At 47.4% G+C, this 18,556-nt stretch overlaps 1 protein-coding gene across 1 annotated transcript; it reads right to left on the bottom strand.

The window, feature by feature from the left end:
* Positions 1-6,995: 6,995 nt before the first annotated feature.
* Positions 6,996-18,232, bottom strand: LOC124718967 (anther-specific proline-rich protein APG-like). Its single transcript, XM_047244637.1, has 4 exons — positions 18,183-18,232; positions 9,561-9,965; positions 9,080-9,469; positions 6,996-7,432 (listed from the first exon to the last, which is right to left on the bottom strand). The coding sequence occupies exons 1-4, from the start codon at positions 18,192-18,194 to the stop codon at positions 7,382-7,384; spliced, it is 858 nt and encodes a 285-aa protein (XP_047100593.1). The 5' UTR covers positions 18,195-18,232; the 3' UTR covers positions 6,996-7,381.
* Between the last annotated feature and the right edge of the window lie 324 nt (positions 18,233-18,556).

Genomic DNA, 18,556 nt, shown 5'->3' with positions numbered 1-18,556 from the left:
GTGATGCTGTAAACAGAACCTGGACTCCTCCGAAAAAAGTGACGTTCTGCCATTCGTGCACCCAGGTTCGTCGTTGAGTACACCGTCGCAGGCGCTCCTGTCTGTGATGCAGCGTCAAGGGTAACCGCAGCCACGGTCTCCGAGCTGATAGTCCGTGCTGCTGCAAACGTCGTCGAACTGTTCGTGCAGATGGTTGTTGTCTTGCAAACGACCCCATCTGTTGACTCAGGGATCGAGACGTGGCTGCACGATCCGTTACAGCCATCAGGATAAGATGCCTGTCATCTCGACTGCTAGTGATACGAGGCCTTTGGGATCCAGCACGGCGTTCCGTATTACCCTCCTGAACCCACCGATTCCATATTCTGATAACAGTCATCGGATCTCGACCAACGTGAGCAGCAATGTAGCGATACGATAAACGGCAGTCGTGTTAGGCTACAATCCGACCTTTATCAAAGTCGGAAACGTGATGGTACGCATTTCTCCTCCTTACACGAGGCATCACAACAACGTTTCACCAGGCAATCCCGGACAACTGCTGTTTGTGTATGAGAAATCGGTTGGAAACTTTCCCCATGTCAGCACGTTGTAGGTGTCGCCACCGGCGCCAACCTTGTGTGAATGCTCTGAAAAGCTAATCATTTGCATATCACAGCATCTTGTTACTGTCGGTTAAATGTCGCGTCTGTAGCACGTCATCTTCGTGGTGTAGCAATTTTGATGGTCAGTAGTGTAATAAATGTAGATACGGAGACCTGTGAAGCCAACGGCCTTGCTGCAGCGATAGACCGGTTCCCGTCAGATCAGAGAAGTTGGGCGCTGGTGGGCTTGGCTATCACTTGGATGTGTGACCACTCGGGTCTGCCGAGCGCTGTCTGCAAGCGGGGTGCACTCAGTTTGTGTGAGGCTAATTGAGGAGCTACTTCATTGGGAAGTAGCTGCTCCGGTCACTTAAATTGTCAACGGCCGGAAGAGCAGTGTGCTGCCACATGCCACTCCATTGCCGCAACCAGTGATGCCTACGGGTGGGCCTTCAAGGCCTGCCCGGACGGATAGGCCAATGATTTCCTCTATACAGCGCGTGCACAGATGAAATCGTGTCAGAGTTACATCTCTGCTAATGTCTGAGGTTATGCTTGGATCGTGTTCCTTATGGTGAAGGGATGCGTTTGTGGTGCATGCTTAGTTTCATGTACCTCTTCGGGAATACGTAGGAAGAATCTACCGCAACAAGTATATCGGTCGTGGCCCGCCCAAAACCATGGCCTCCTTGGTCCCCCGAATGGAACCGGTTGGATTTTGTGTGTCTCTATGTCTGTGTGGCGTGGGGGATTGTATTTGACGCCTATTGTGTATTCCAGTCTTGTTGGTAAGGTCGGTGAACTCCAGGATCGCCTTGAGGATGGTCGTTACTGTGTTCGGAACACACCTGGGAGTTTTGGACGTGTACCAGTATCAATGAGGAGACATGTTTCACATGAACGGTAGACATACGGAACACTTGTTGTAAAGTGTTTGTCCACAAGTGCATATCTGTAGTTTGCATGATCGCGGACTGTTCAAATGGTTCAAATGGCTCTGAGCACTATGGGACTTAACATCTGAGGTCATCAGTACCCTAGAACTTAGAACTACTTAAACCTAACTAACCTAAGGACATCACACACATCCCTGCCCGAGGCAGGATTGGAACCTGCGACCGTAGTGGTCGCGCGGCTCGAGACTGAAGCACCTAGAACATCTCGGCCACAGCGGCCGGCGTCGGGGACTGTGTTTCAAGGCATTCACGTACTGAGTCGTAATATTTACGAAGGAAAATCTCCAAACAGCAGTATGTTTTGAGAAGTTGTTTTATTTAGACAATCAGTTTCGGTATCTCAGTAATGCCATTTTCGGGTCCCTATACATTCTATGGATAGATAATCAAATAGATCGATACTTGCATAACTCGAGCCATCGATATCTGCGTTCCGCGAATTCGTTTTGGAGTGTTTATATTGAAGACGTGACAACAGCTGGCAGTCGTAATACACTGATTGGCAAAACCGTTGGTTTTCGGACCTATGTCTATTAGTGTTATTTGCTTGTTTCATTTATTTCATTTGTATCTATAATATTGAAATACGCTATAGAATATTTTCAAAAGGCTGCACACAAATTGAAGGAGCTGGCTACAACTACTATGGAACAGGAGCTTATGGTCTTCTAAGTAGGGCTAATCGCGATCCAGTGAAAGCTGGGGAATGTCAGGAGCAACAGGGACAGTCAATACACCCGCGCCTTAAGTTCAGCGAAGATGATGTACTATTCACTCAAAAATGTTGTGCATTACAGAATGTGTTCAACGTGGCGACCACCACACTCACTACAGGTATAAAATCTTTGTAGAAAATTCTGGCACAGTCTATCAAGTACACGAACCTGACCAGACACTGTAAGAATCCTGGGGCAAGAAGTGTTTCTTCTTCGGGAACTGGTGTCACGTAGACGCGAGAATTCTGAGATAACTCAAAAAAATCGGCAGGCGTCAGATAGCGGAGCGAGGGGGCCATACAGTGCGATATATCCGGCGTTGGATAAGAAGGAAACGTCCAATTCTTGGCCTCTTCGCTCATTTTGTCTGAAGCCTTCTGATGTTTTCCTTATTGGGGCATATCAAAAGCGTCGTACGCTAGACACGAGTCACTTACGAAGAAACACTCCTTGCTCCAGGATACCTGCAGCGTGTACTGAGGTTCGTGTGCTGCTTGCACTAGCTACTTGGCAGAGCGCACCAGAATCTTCTACGATGATGTTACGCCTTTGACTCTGTTTCAAATTGTAATAGTCTCGATCGCAATAAAATGTAATAACAACTCAATGATAACCGGTTTCCGTTTACAAACAACCAATTTTTATACATTTTTGTTGAAGACCATTTGTAGTATGTTTCCGATGCAATGTTCCTTTCGGTTGAATGACAACACGCATTATTTCAAAAATCTGACATCCTCAGATCTGTTCCGCAGATCTAAAGATGGGTCTTACTTAAGCGAAACCGGCTAATCATCTAGTTATTGTTGGATTGGATTGCGATCAATGCTATTAAAATTTGTACTAAATAACACAGATCGCTGTGTTTCCTGTACCTGAGGATGTCAGATTTTCCGGACTTTTGACTCGTTTAAGGTACTTGCAGTCACTTTCCGCTACACGAATAGTGACCAGAGACTCATGAACCAATGACGTACCAGTTTTGACATCTTCATTAAACGTAGAGACACTGCCATCGACTTTTTAAAAAAATGAAACTATAGTATTTTTTGCGCCGGAATGGCAGATCTGTGAAACAGTGGAACAACTTTTTCGCAGGAGTGACTAGAAATTAGTTAGTGAAAATACACTGAATATGGGAAGACTGGCGTAAAAATCACGTATCGCTTGCCTCGGAACCGGTGGTTTCCCTGGAGAGTGGAGTAAAGTTTCGAGCGTCGCGCTATTCAAACGGACACAGCAATAGCGTACATTGTACGTATTGTTACTCCGTAATTCATTGTCCGACCCACAAAAACAGTTAAGTCACTGAATTTTTCTCGTACGAATCTTTTACTCCGGCACAAGAACATAAAAATAGTTTCATTAAAAAAAAGATGCTCCTATGTGGCGTATGATTGATTAAAGAAGTTACGAAAAGATGTTTCTTTGTTTCATGAGCCCTAAGTCTCCATTCATCTTGGTCAGGCGGAAAGAACGTTACAAATATTTTTAACGAGACTAAAGTTACTTTTGGTGTTATATGTATATAATTTGCTTATGGGCGCTGTTGGCTCCCGCAGTAATTTTAGACTCGTTTTTATAATCTTCCGTACGGGCCTTATTCTCTTTTTCATTGGCTTTTATTCTTTCTTCAGTCCACTTGGCAGCTGTTTTTTAACTTCATTCTCTGTTTTCACCTAACCAACAGCTTACGATTTGACTGAAGAAATTCTTCTTTGATAAATGGTATATTCTTTAATTTTCGAATGTATGTCATAAACTTATGAGTGTAAGCATCGGTTTTGGGAGTCTTTGAACATCTCCGCAAAATTTTAATCTACGTTTTACAGGGTCTGGTAGCACGCTTGATAATCTCAGTCTGTAGCTGTCCTCTATAATTTTTTTAATTTTTTTTTACCGATATAGCTGTCACCATCGGCAAAATTAACAACTGGTTCATTACAAACTGTTTTCATGCGCATGACGGTGACAAAGTAGGCAATTTCTTAGATCGTATAACTTCGGTTTCCGAAAATCATTTCTGTTATCGAATGTGCTCGTTAAATACGGTATCTGTACTCGTGGCGTTATCCTCTTGCCTTAAATATTGCAATTTGGCCGTTTATCAGCGTGTTGTTTTGTATTGCTGGGATTGAAAATTTTACCTTTAAATGCGAACATTTTTAGTTAGGCTTTACCGTGACTGTTACTGACATTAAATGAAACAAGTTTACTGCTATCAGTCACCGTTTGATTTATTTCCACTACGCGTTTCAAAGGTTTAAACCTCCATCATCGGGTGGATTTACATTAGTTAGTATGACATTTGTGTGTGTGTGTGTGTGTGTGTGTGTGTTGTTACGATTTTTTGGATTGTGGCACTGTCTAGTGGAGAAACAAGACACTATTTCAGAACATGGTTTTTTCTGACAAAAATTTTATATAAATCTTCTGTCCCTTGAGTTTTTATTATCACTGATGTCTATCAATTGTGGTCATCTTCAGCGCCGTGTGTGGTAATGAAATTGTACGAAAATCTAAACTTTTGTGCCAGATATGCGAATTTTTACAAAATCTTAATAACTCAGTCCTCTCTGGAGACGATCTTAATCGATCGATACTAGTAATGCTGAAAGTCCATGAGACCAAAGACTGACACAGATTTTACTGTTTCCTATACTGAATCGCTGTAACCTTCACTGTGACCACGTCGCAATATCACGCGATATATGAGATCGGTAAATCTATTTCCTTTCCAGTAATACTGAACCGAATTTGTTGCTATGCAGTACTAACGGTAGTGCAAAATTCCGGTTGCGAACATATTATCCTGCAAAAAAATAGACAAGCAAATAGGACTGAGAGTTACGTTCTTTTAGTTCTTTCGGTAGTTAGTGATCCTATACTGTGTGTGTATCCATATAAACTAGGCTTGTTAAGCTCCGTTTGAGAGCTTTCACGTCTAAAATTATAATGAGGTCAACTGTTGTGTAGTGAAAAGTGTTAAGTGACAAATTTCGACTTTAAAGTTTCAGTATGCTAACGAAGATATTTCAGTGATATAATGATAATACATTGTGCCAGAGCGAGCCGTCGAAGGCAAAAAGTATAAGGGAACCCTGGGATTGTAGTATATTGAACAAATAATTGAGGACCGTGGGGCGCAAGTGCTACTTTCTCATAAGAGGGGTGGGTCCGCAGCTCGTGGGCTAGCGTTCCTGCCTCTGGATCACGGGGTCTCGTGTTCGGTTCCCGGCCGGGTTGGGGATTCTCTCTGCCCCAGGACTGCGTGTTTGTGTTGTCCTCATCATTTCGTAATCATCATCATTTGTGACAGTAGCTAGATTCGAGTGAGCTAAACATTGGCCTATGTAAACATTGGGACTTTGTACAGGCGCTGATGACCGCGCAGCTGAGCGCCCCACAAACCAGACATCATCATCATCATCATTGAAGGTTGGCGCAGAAGAGCAAGTCGTGGTTGGTCACCTAAGGCCAGTCAGGAGACTGAATGGCGGAAAAAAGAAAAGAAAAAAAGCATCGTAAGTTGGATCCTTTTGTTGCCTATGCACCGAGTGAAAATAGAAAAATCAAGCACACTGTGGTGCTAGTGAAGTTGCATGGTCGTGGTTTCCACGTCATCGATAGCTTTTAAACTCCAAGTCAGGAACAATTAATGGAACTATTGGAACTTGTTGACAGATTAGAACTGTGTGGCGGGACTGAAATTTAGAACCTTGCCAATGCTTTCCAGCTGGCCCAGTCGCGACACACGATTCGCCCTAACATATTCAATTCGCCAATACCTCCCTCTTACTTTGCAGGAGGCTATCTTTTTCCACTGTCATTTTGTGAAGGAAGGAATTTCGTTTGATGAACTAGGAAAAGTTTGGATTGGTCACGGATGAGGCAATATATCAGGCATGACCTAATCTAAAGAACAATCGTGTATTTCGAAATAATGGGCGTACTTAGTATTTGGCAGCACTGGAGGAACGATATCTGTTATGCAGTCATATAGATACATCCTTTATCACTGCCGAATAGGTCTGGCTTGTGGCTATGTGGCACGTTGGGTAGCTAACACGCTACAACTGGAATGGTATGATGATTGATCCCCTGTCGGTCATATGATTCTTTCAGCTGTTACAGTGATTCGACAACGTGAAAAATTTCAGGTTGCAACCTGATTCGGAGCACTCGTTAATTTGTATGTAGCCCTGTAAGTGGTTAGGTAAGCGAATTCCCTGTGCGAAGGCATACCACCTCCACACGGGCCGTTCCTGGTAAGGCACCGCTGTGTTCGAACCAACCTTCAAGTTGAGGATCGTTTTATCTTAAATAGTATTATTCTGTTTCACAATTTTGGAAACAATGAAAGCAGCAGAACAGGATAACAAGTACTCAGCAATATTTTGCTCCATTTGAAGTTAGACTGTGGGAATCAATCGTGTTTATAGGTAGGACATATCCTGGAGCATCTAGGAGTAATTAATTTGGTAATGAAGGGAAGTGTGTGAGGGGGTAAAACGTGACACCAAGGTTTGAATGCAGTTTGCAGGTTCAAGTGGATGTTGATTTGTTGATTGCAGTCGTTACGCAGCGATTTTTTTCACAGCATAGAGTAATCTGGAGAACTGCATCGAACCAGTCTTTGGACTGAAGACAACAACAACAACACAATATACGGAATATGGGGAAGGAGGATTGTGGTTAAAGTAAGTAGGCGTTTACTTTTTTGCAAAACAATCTATTTTATTCTAAAAAAATATTGTTGCAAAATACATTACAAAACTCTTGATACGTCATCAACATTATAAATATTTATGTACGATAATAACAATAATGTAGTATTATTGCGTATAGATATAAAGTAATGACGCAGAAGAGTGCACGTCAGTGAAGTAAAAGGAAAGAGAGAGAGAGAGAGAGAGAGGCGAAGAGTGAAGGAGTGAGAGGAGAGAGAGAATGCGGCGGCGGAGAGCAGGGCGGATGTGTGTGGGGTGTGTGTGTGTGTGATCGGGTGGTGGTCGTGCCGCGGCCAGGGCGACTGCCGGGGGGTGTCGTGTCAGCTGGCTGCCGCGGCTGGGCGGTCACCCAGCGCGGTCAGCTGACTGCCGGGTCGGTCAGGCTGCGCTGCGGCTCAGCCGTGGTACGGCAGGTGGGCGGGCGCTGGGTGCACCGGCACGGGGACCTGCAACAGGTGCGAGTCCGTCACATACCGACTCCTGACGACGGGAGCCAGTGTCGAAACAATAGGCCTTCAACACTGCTGACTGAAGAAACTGGGAAAGGACAAATGTTGGTGCATATGTATGTGGTACACCTGACATATACAAACAAATACACAGAGACTCATTGAAACAGATATTCAAAGTGGATAAATGTTACCCAGTTGTATTCCCATGTCAGGCTTGTTTGTATGCTTGAGCTTTCAGCGACATCCTCTGTCATCATCGTGAGGAGTTACCTGTCGTAGTAATAACCTGTGTGGAACTTTCGTACGTATTTCGTCGAAATTTCATGAAACTACGGAAGCTACTACCGACTGTGTCAATGTCAGTGATAGAGTAACATTAGTATCAGTATTAATTGTGTTATATGGCAGATAGCTTCATTCTCTGTAGACTTTGTACCATCGAGTGCTTACTCCTGTGCGCTGTCCCAGTGAAAGCTGATACTCAACATCCTGATCTCAGTGGCTACTTTCATGACAGAATTGCTGTAGACAGACATGTTCCATTGAGCATAATCGTATGTTTTCTCGTGAGGCTGTGTTCAGCATCGGTAGTTTTTCTGAGAATCGCGATATTTAATGCGGTGTCAGTGCTCTGACCATTCAGAATGTTTCAGAATTTAGCATCGGTGATGGGAAACTGTTATAAATCCATTGGTGAAATAAGTCAAGTGGCAGGTGGTCTTGGCTGCTTGGTGACTCGGCTATACGAATATCAGTTACAGTCTAATAATTTAGGGAATAGTCGTGCTATTTCACACTGCAATCGTCTTAAAAGTGACTGGAAAAAGTGGACTGCTGTTACTCTTGGAACTGTACAAAAGAATTTGCTTCTAGAGGAAATAAACACAGTGTTTCTGACTTTTTTGTGAATGACACGATGTCAAGTGACAAAGCGAGTAGCAACGAGTGTGTCTCTGAAGGGCTGAGCTGTAAAAATGGAGCCGCGCGTGATTAGTACAGCGGTCTAAGGCGCTGCAGTCATGTACTGTGCGGCTGGTCCCGGTGGAGGTTCGAGTCCTCCCTCGGCCATGGGTGTGTGTGTGTGTGTGTGTGTGTGTTTGTCCTTAGGATAATTTAGGTTAAGTGGTGTGTAAGGTTACGGACTGATGACCTTAGCAGTTAAGTCCCATAAGATTTCACACACATTTGAACATTTTTTTGGCCGGCTGGAGAGGCCGAGCGGTTGTAGGCGCTGCAGTCTGGAACCGCGTGACTGCTACGGTCGCAGGTTCGAATCCTGCCTCGGGCATGGATGTGTGTGATATCTTTAGGTTAGTTAGGTTTAAGTAGTTCTAAGTTTTAGGGGACTGATGACCTCAGAAGTTAAGTCCCATAGTGCTCAGAGCCATTTGAACCATTTGATGACCTTAGAAGGTAAGTCCCATAGTGCTCAGAACCATTTGAACCATTTAAAAAAATCTAGAGGAAAGAAACACAGTGTTTCTCACTACTTTGTGAATGACGCGATGTCAAGTGACAAAGCAACTAGCAACAAGTGTCTCTCTGAAGGGCTGGGCTGTAAGTGGAGCACCAGGTGAGCAGAGGAACACAGTACTGTGGAACTTACAATAGGAAAGATAGTAGAGCAGACAGAGGGCTTACCTTGACAGGGACGGGGACAGGTCGGTCGACGGGCACGGGAACGGGCCTGTCGACGTGGACGGGGTACGGCCTGGGCACGGCGACGGGCACGGGGCGGTCGACGGGCACGGGCACGGGGTGGGGGACGGGGCGGTCGACGGGGTAGGGCACGGGCTTCTGGACGGGGTAGGGCACGGGGCGGTCCACGGCCACGGGGTAGGGCTTGGGCACGGGGTAGGGCACGGGACGGTCGACGGGCACCTTCACGTGCACCGGGTAGGGGCGGTCGACGGGCACGGGCACGGGCACGGGGCGGTCCACGGGGTAGGGCTGCGGCACGTGCACGGGCACGGGCCGGTCCACGGGCACCTTCACCTCAACCGGGTAGGGGCGGTCCACGGGCACCTCGACCTGCGGAGGAAGAAGAAGGCGCCGTGTCAGTAGGGGCTGGCGCTAGCTAGGGCTGTTGCTGCCGCTGCCGGTGCTGCTGTGCGGTACTCACCCTGACGGGCACGGGGTAGGGCACGGGCCTGTCGACGGGCACCTTCACCTCGACGGGGTAGGGCTGCGGCACGTGCACGGGCACCTTGTAGGGCACGGGCACGGGGCGGTCGACGGGCACCTGCACGGGGTAGGGGCGGTCGACGGGCACCTGCACGGGGTAGGGGCGGTCCACGGGGACGGGCACGGGGTGGGGCACGGGCCGGTCCACCGGGTAGGGCACGGGGTGCGGCTGCGGCACGTGCACCACGTGCGGGGCGTGCGCCGGCGCGTAGTGGCCGTAGCCCAGGTCGAAGAGGCCGCGCTTCGTCTGCTTCTTGTCCGCCTCCGGCGCGGGGGCAGCCGCCTTGCTCTCCTCCTCCGCGAGGGCCGACACCACGAAGAGGGCCAACAGCCCGAAGACCACCTGCGGGCACAAGAGAGCGCGCGCGTCAGCCACGCCGACTGCTTGTCGCAGGCTCCAGCTGACAGCCGTAGTAATACTGTTTGTGTACACAGGGTGCTCTGACAGTGATAGTGGCACCACAACCGATTGTATTGAGACAGTGACGCAGTGGTCGAAAATGCACATCTATTGCGTTATGGACACACACGGCGTACACCGCATAACAACAACGAAGCCCATATTGATTGATCAATGTGACAACCGCCAGTCTCAGATGCATGTATTGCAAAGGCAGCTCTTGGAGACTTGTACTACTTGTTGTCCGTTCAAGGGCGTGGTTTCAACACGGTGTTGCACCAGTCCACTTTGATGAATATGTCCGTGAACACCTGAGCAACACGTATCCTCACTGAAACTTCCTGGCAGATTAAAACTGTGTGCCGGACCGAGACTCGAACTCGGGACCTTTACCTTTCGCGGGCAAGTGCTCTACCAACTGAGCTACCCAAGCACGACTCACGGCCCGTCCTCACAGCTTCACTTCTGCCAGTACCTCGCCTCCTACCTTCCAAACTCGCCTTCTGCCAGGAAGTTTCATATCAGCGCACACTCCGCTGCAGAGTGAAAAATCTCATTCTGCGTATCCTCACTGTTGGACAGGAAGGGGAGGCCCTGTCCCGTGGGCAGGGCGATCGCTGTATCTCACATTTCGTGATTTTTTTTTTTTTTTCCTCTCGGATTACGTCAAGATGTTGGTTTAGGAAACCCGCGTAGAAACATATAAACACGTAGTTGCTAGGGTCTGATCTGCCCGTCTCCTACTACAAGACACACCAGGTATGTTTGAGAGAGTGCGGCCAAACTTGATACGCCGTTGCAGTACATGCACTGCGACTGGCGATCGTCGCCTTTGAACAGTTACTATGAGCTACGTTGTTGTTATGCGCTGTGCGCTGTATATCTGCACAACATAATAAATGTGTGTTTCCGACCACTGGTTTCCTATCTCAGTATAATCGGTTGTGGACAGACTATCACATGTTTCAATTTAATCAAAAGGTTTTGAGACACCCTGAATATAATATAGTTTCAGCGATAGAGTTTGTTCGAATAACATTCAATGTACATGACTTGGCTCGGAGACATTAAATTTTCATGTAACCATTTTTGGGTCACATAGACGCTCACCAAGAAAGGATTTTGCGAAATTAAAGTGCTAATGGGATAAAATTGGTATTTTTCGCCGTAGAACGCCGTACATCACTGGTTTCGCAGCTCTGAAGTCCAGCGGAGACCGTGGGTCTTAGAAATATGAAGTAACATGTTTAGAGTGACTCGTTACTTGGTGCATAACGGCTCGGAACTGAGTTACTCTGTGCAGAGCGCAACTGTCCACCGTTCCAAATGCACCACAACAAAGCATTCTTAGTAAAGTCAAGCATTCTTACTACAGGGCCGTGTTCGCGTCACTTTTGACAGTAGTATCCCGCAGCTGTCAAAATAGCGTTCTGCCCACAGTGGCTGCATTAAAACCTGTTGTCTGTTGTGTGTGGAACGCAGCTGAATTCAGCTAGCAAGTAATTTCAATGTACCTCTTATAAAAGGAGAGACTGATTGATACAAGGCACAACTTGCCCCACTTTGGAACTGAACGCGGCTGCAGCTTGTCAAGTGAGCTAGCCCAGTTGCTCCGAATGCCGGAACCACGCTGTTAAATGGCAACAGTCAGCCGATGCACGGCGCGTGCCTGGAGTATCTTGGCTACTGCAAGGTCGGAGCGGGCAGATGGTAAAGAAAAACAAACGGCTGAAGAACAAGGGATTGTATTGCGGGCACGTGGCTCCGCCGCTAACCGCTACCCGCTGAATCACACAGTAGCGAGCTGAGCTGTCCAGATGTCAAGGGCGCGCAGCTAGCTGCCGGTCGCTTGTCTTGTTCCCGCCTCCCATTCTTCTCCGCCGCCTGCCGGCCAGATCCGCTACGGCTTGTCAATGAAACGCGCCACTCTGCACTTTCCCGGAGCCTTAAGCGAGCCGCCCGCTGCGCCACGATAAAGACGGACCCGCTGCGACAAGTAGTTGACAGAGCAGCGGGGGATTGTGGCGAACCGTGTGGCCTTCGTAGGGAATGTGGGGCTAGTGACAAGTGGCGGGCTACCACAAAGGCTGTACAGTTGTTTCTGCCCTGTCTAGCAACTGAAAGGCAAAGCGTTGTATTCTAGCGGCAGCAGACAGAAAAAAAAATTCTATCTGACTGAACTGCCGTAAAGGGCGGAAGCTCTGTTCTGTACTTGCTGTTGTACATGGTACACAATAAAGAACGGATGCTAAACGTAGCAGGTAGCTTAAAAAAATGATTCTAATTGCGGATGGCACGTGCGTCACTCGGACAGACATGATCGCAATGTAGCTGTCAAGTTTGTGGCTAAGAATCACGTCCTGGACTGCAGAATGTCTTAGCTGCAACAAAATGTACGCCGTAAAGTTTCTGGTGCAGAACTTATCTGAAAGTAACACTTCATTGCCAGAAGCTGATGAAATAACCCGTCGAGTCGAACACTTTATAGCTCTCTTGAACTACGACGTCAAGGACTTTGTAGCTAGCAAGTAAAGCTGTCATCAGCAAGAAGACTGGTTTCAACGCCACGCTGTTTCACCAGACGCGTTGCTTTCGACTGACATCTCCACCGATTTACCCACACAATTATAGGAGGACCTACAGTTTAGCGTGAATCCTGAACCGTGGAGCAATTCGACATTTTTCACGTAACGACGTAATTGCCGGACGTGAAAGAAGTGGTAAGTGAAACAGAAAAATCCGTGGAGCTATAAGGGTTGCTGCCTCTCTAATAAAGCAATAGTCTCGTCTCTCTGTGACACTGAAACTTTATACCGTGTCTACTTCGTTGTGTTTTACTTTTTCGTTCGAGTGCGTCGTACACTGCCGCATTTTGAGGCCACCCTCTTGTTGAGAAGAGAACATTTGTGCTCGGAAGAGAGCGGCCACCTGCCCATTCACAGACCTCTTGCTAGCTCTAAATCTGCCTTCAGCGTCACTGCACTGGCGCGTGCAGTCTGTGGTTGGTACTACAGAAGACACAGCGGACAACTGCAGAGTGCCCTCCCTTCTTTGTTCGCACTCAGTCAGGCCGATCTGGAACTGATCCCACACAGTATTCTAGTGTTGGTCGCCCAAGTGTTTCCAAAGAAACCTCTGTCGCAGACAAACTCCATTTTTACAGCACCTTAAGAAAGTTGTAGAATCCTCCATTTACTTTACCCACAACTGTGATTACGTGATCTTTCTTCTGAACTTCTCTACGCATTGTTATTTCCAGACATTACTGACTGCAGTTGTAGCACGTTATTCGTGTCCTCAAAGATTTGTACAGGTTTTGCGTACCTTAATCTGCAAGATTGATTATCCGTAATACCAAGAACTAATTATGCTTTCCATCGGGCCAATATTATGTCAACCTGTAACTTCATATTACTTCCGCTTTTCTACATATGATACAACTTCTTATAGACATGCGTGAGAAGATCGAGATTACTACGAATACTATCTGTTCAGTCATCAATGTACAACGTGAACTGTGCAATGGTCCTATCACACTTCCCCAGGACACGCCAGATATTAATTTCCGTGTGTAAATAACTCTCCATTCAGCATCACTTGCCAAGACCTGTCCATAAAAAAAATAATAAAAAAATTAAAAAGTGTTCGAGGCTGTTGCAGTTTCGAGCAGTAGCCAGACTTGACGGTTAGTACCTTAGGTGGCGACTATGTGTTACTGAATCCAACATCCTACGGGTGTAGCCGGCCGCTGTGCCCGAGCGGTTCTAGGCGCTTCAGTCCGGAACCGCACTGCTGCTACGGTCGCAGGTTTGAATCGTGCCTCGGGAGCCGGCCGCGGTGGTCTCGCGGTTAAGGCGCTCAGTCCGGAACCGCGCGACTGCTGCGGTCGCAGGTTCAAATCCTGCCTCGGGCATAGATGTGTGTGATGTCCTTAGGTTAGTTAGGTTTAAGTAGCTCTAAGTTCTAGGGGACTGATGATCACAGAAGTTAAGTCCCATAGTGCTCAGAGCCATTTGAACCTGCCTCGGGCATGGATGTGTGTGATGTCCTTAGGTTAGTTAGATTTGTTTCTAAGTCTAGGGGACTGATGAGCTCAGATCTTAAGTCCCGTAGTGCTCAGAACCATTTGAACCATCGGGTGTTTACAAGCGCCAAGTTAACGCTAACCCAGGTACTTGACAAAACTGTGCGTGTTTGTATAGCGCGATTTGGGTTTCGCACGGACTACTTTTTCCGGTATGTTCTCTGCTTTCTACGACGCAAGGGGGACATTTCGCTCACTTCGACCCCACTAAGTTAATCCCACCCAGGGCTGGGAATTGGCGAGGGAAGGGCGCAGCAATTATCCACGTTCTGTCAACTGGGGACGGGGGGGGGGGGGGGGGGGTGCTGGAACCTTCGGCGGGCCGCTCACCGCCCCGGGAACTGGAGTCGTTTCCCGCGGCCCATTCGCGGACATTCCACGACCGAAGGTCCCCCAGTCTCCCCGCAGCGCGGCAGATCGGCGGCTCAGATAGACGGCTGCTTAACTGGATCGCGCCTTTCCGATCACCGCCGACACGAGCCGCTGCCCACGTCTGTCACGGCTGCGACTCTGTACTCACGTTCCCGGGCTCCGTTATGCGCACACCACTCCGCACCACACACGTCGCCTTTCACGTTGTTAATTTGGCGACCCATTTCTCAGTACGGGAAAGCAGGATTGAGGTTTTTCCCATTGTAGCTAGAAGCGAGGTTGTCGTCGTTACGTAATCAGTGGGCTATTAGACTTCTGGCTCGACCACGTACAATTAACTGTTCAACAGATATTCAGCAGCCAACCACATTCGAGGCACTGGTCGGCCTCTGACCATTTTGGGTGAAAATTCTGAAGTGGTACAGACACATACAGGAAAGAGGAAGCCGACTGAAGAGCTAGACGTCCTTTTGCGCAGTTAAAAAAGTCGAGAACATTCTAAATGACAAAGGTACAAGGAGCTCCAGTACTTTTTGTTTTGAAATCTTTCCAAAAGTGGCACGATAAATTTTAACACTACCTGTAAGGTATCGATACTCTGTATTTTAACGGTCGTAATGTAGGTGAGTATCGTGACGCGATTTGCAACAACGGCCAGCAAGTAATTGCAGTGTTTGCTTCTTGCTCGTTTTTTGTGTTTTCGTTTGCATCTACATGTAGGTACATACTCCCCAAGACACCATACGGTGCACGGCAGAGGGTACTTGTACTACTGCTAGTCGTTTCCTTCCCTGTCCCACTCACAAATGATGCGGCAGAAGAAAGACTGCCTGTATGCTTCCCTCGTTTATCTTGTCTTCTCGGTCCTCACACGACGCGTGTGATGGCGGTAGTCGGATCGTTCTGCATTCTGTGGCAGACGTCTGTACTACAAACTGCCTCAGCAGTATTTCACGAAAGGGACGCCGTGTTCCCGCCAGGAATTCCCATTTTTGTTCACGGAGGACTTCCGTAATAACCGCGTGTTGATCAAACCTACCGCTAACAAATCTAGCAGAGCACCTCTGAATTCCTTCGGTTTCTTCCTTTAATCCGATCTGATGGCGATCCCAAACACTCTAGCAGTGTTCAAGAATAATTGTCCTTGATAAATCAGCACTTCCATCCTGTACTGGTCGTTCAACTACTGTTTTCAATTAATTTCAACCAACATTTGTTGTTTTGGCTGGCCGAAAGGCCTTTGGTAATCTAGCCTTTTTGTCAATTTTACATTACACTTGTCAAATAGTGTGTTCCACAAAAAGATATTTCGTCAATGCCTGTGCGTTTTGGCTGGCTAAATTGCGGACGATTGCCGGAGGCCAAATGAAACATAAATTACAACAAAGTTGCCCCAGTTCGCTGCTGACTTTCGTCGAAGCCTTGAAGTCATCCGAAGACAACCGCGTGCTAAAGCGACATAAGGTGTGTTTTTCAACTTCTTGCATTTATGTTGGAGCTGCTGCTACATTTGATAACTCAGCACGCAGACATACGATCTTACTGTTTGCCTTTCACGTCGTTTCGGAAGCTGACAGTTATTCAGAGGCACGTTTCGTTGTGAACTCACATTAATCTGAGACGAAATTTCGCAGAGAAAGTGTCTGCATGAGGTGCGCGGTATTTTAAACCGGGGGAGGGGAGGGGAGGGGGCGACGGCGAGATACGGAATCCGATCGCCCGTGCGTTTATGACTGCATTACCTGCGCCTGGAGAAGGAACCGGTGCACCCCGCCGTAATGCACACCGACTGCGGTGGGCAGGCGATTCCTCAGATCGCTGGAGGGGGTCTGTCTCAGGCACACCCAGAGAGGTGGCAGCAGTGGGCCTGTTTCCGTAGTCGCAGCCTGTTCGCAAACATCGCCCTACTAATATACACAGTACCTTTCGGTCGACGGAGTTCAGTATACTTCTGTGGAAATTTATCACGTTAAGCATATGCCGTAATTCTGGCGAACGTGTTCCGTACATCTTGAACCGTTCGCAAGAAGCACCACGCAATGAGTGAAACCCTCTCAACTTGTCTCTTTGTACTGCCAACTTCTGCTATATACATCTCAAAGAAACATAATCTACGTCGATGATTTTGCTTCTAGAATACAGCGAAGCTGTCCAGAAGCCGTAGATATCGACGAGAAATATCGTAAAAATTACTTTTTTTTTGTATTACTTCCCTTGGAAAAAAGTGGCACACTGCGTGTGTGCTAGATGACTGTTCTGGTCGATGGATAAAGACGCACTGAAGGTCATTCTACTGCTTTCGATCTTTGTCAGGAACTGAAGTCAGTTAACAAACTCCGATTGCCGTATTCCTCTGGAAATATCCTAAGTTATAACTGAACCGCGTGCAGACATTTGAGGTGGAATGTCCACCACGTACGGCCTAGCAGAACTCGCCTTAAGGTGCAGCGAGATATCTTCCAAAACTAAAAGCACTGAGCCAGCAGGCCCCCTGAAATTTGGTGTATCGCCAAGCTCAAGTGTCTCAGTTTTACGCATGCGTTAAATTGCTAAAGGAAGTAGTTCTCCAAGAAAAATAAAACACAGGAGAAAAAGTTCAGAATGAGTGAGAGAAAAAAATTCAGGCAATCATTAACTAGAAAACGCGATGATGAAAGAAATAGAAGTTGTGCATTGCACAAGAATGATGAGTCAACTTTGTAGATGCCGAGTACGGTACTACAGTCTCGTTGAATTCAATCGGGTGATTAGATTAGGAAATAAAATATTAAATGCAGAAGACAAGTTTTGCTACTTCAGTAGTGAAGGACGGCAGAAGTAATAAGGATATGAAATGTAGACTGGCAATAGTGAAACAAGCGTTTCTGAAAACAGAAAAATGTATTAATGTGAAATATAAAGTTTGCGGTGTCTCTTCAGGAAATATTTGTCCAGAGTGTCCGGAAGTGATACCTGAGCAATAAACAGTAAGAACAAGGTCAGAACACGAGTTTTTGAAATGAAACTAATGAAAAAGTGCTGAATAGAACTGGGAAGAGAAAAGCACTGTGGCACAAGAGTGAAACATAGAATGGGTCGATGGGTCAAGTACTGAGGTGCCGGGTAGCAGCTGAATAGACAGTGGGGTGAAGTGCAGAGGGGTAAAAATGATAAAGGGAGACCAAAGCTCGAATACAGTAATAAAATGTGTATTAGTTATCCAGAGATGAAGAGAGTTGCACAGAATAGATTGTGGAGAGCAGTGCAAAATTCGTCAGACTACAACAGCAAGAAAAACAAGGGGGTTCCTGAAGTGGGATGTCAATATGTACATTGACGCATGTACCACTAGAGGTGGAGCAAATGATGAAGCATTCTGAAGTGCTGGAAATAATTCAGTGCAATCACAGAAAGCATAGCTACAGTAAGGTTTGGTAAGTAGAGGCTGTAGTATAATGGTGTAGTCATAGTTGATGAAGAGAAGATAGGGATTCAAAAGTGTGGTAAAATTAGAGTAGATGAGAAGATTTATGGAAGTCAGAAGACGGTTAGGTAGGAAACTGGTGTTAGGGTTGATGAGGAAGAAAATAAGAGGAAGCTAGAAGTTAAAGGCTATAGTGGTATGGTGTAGTTGAAGTAGTTGATGAAGTGAGTGAAGAAGGTGTAGGTAAGGCGATGGAAGCCAGAAGTTAGGAGTGTAGTGTGTGGTAGTGCGGTATACTCACAGATGTCCTCATGTCTGGAGAGTGAGTGTAGACGGCTGTTTCCCAGACTGTGGGGACTGCTGTGACCAGACAGGGAGCGGCCGCCCGCTTTATACCCCGGGCCGGCGCGGGGCGGCCGCGCTTTCGCCGGGGTGTGGCCTGGTGGGGTGGGGCGGGACGGGGCGGGGTGGCAAGGTCAGCCTTGGTGGCGGCGCCGCGCTCCAGCTGGAACTGGAGCTATAGCGGGCTGGAGCGGGTGACGGGTGACGGGACGCGGATCCTGGACACACACGCGCGCCCGCCGCCTTATCTCGCCATCCGCCAGCCTCGCCTCGCCGTACCAGCGGAGTCCGCGCTCCGCCCGATTGCCTCGCTGCCGAGTCGGCGACGGCGGG

Source organism: Schistocerca piceifrons, chromosome 10 (genome assembly GCF_021461385.2).
Source record: "Schistocerca piceifrons isolate TAMUIC-IGC-003096 chromosome 10, iqSchPice1.1, whole genome shotgun sequence".
Classification (NCBI taxonomy): domain Eukaryota; kingdom Metazoa; phylum Arthropoda; class Insecta; order Orthoptera; family Acrididae; genus Schistocerca; species Schistocerca piceifrons.
Note: the sequence above shows the minus strand (reverse complement) of the source record. Positions and strands in the feature narration are given on the sequence as shown.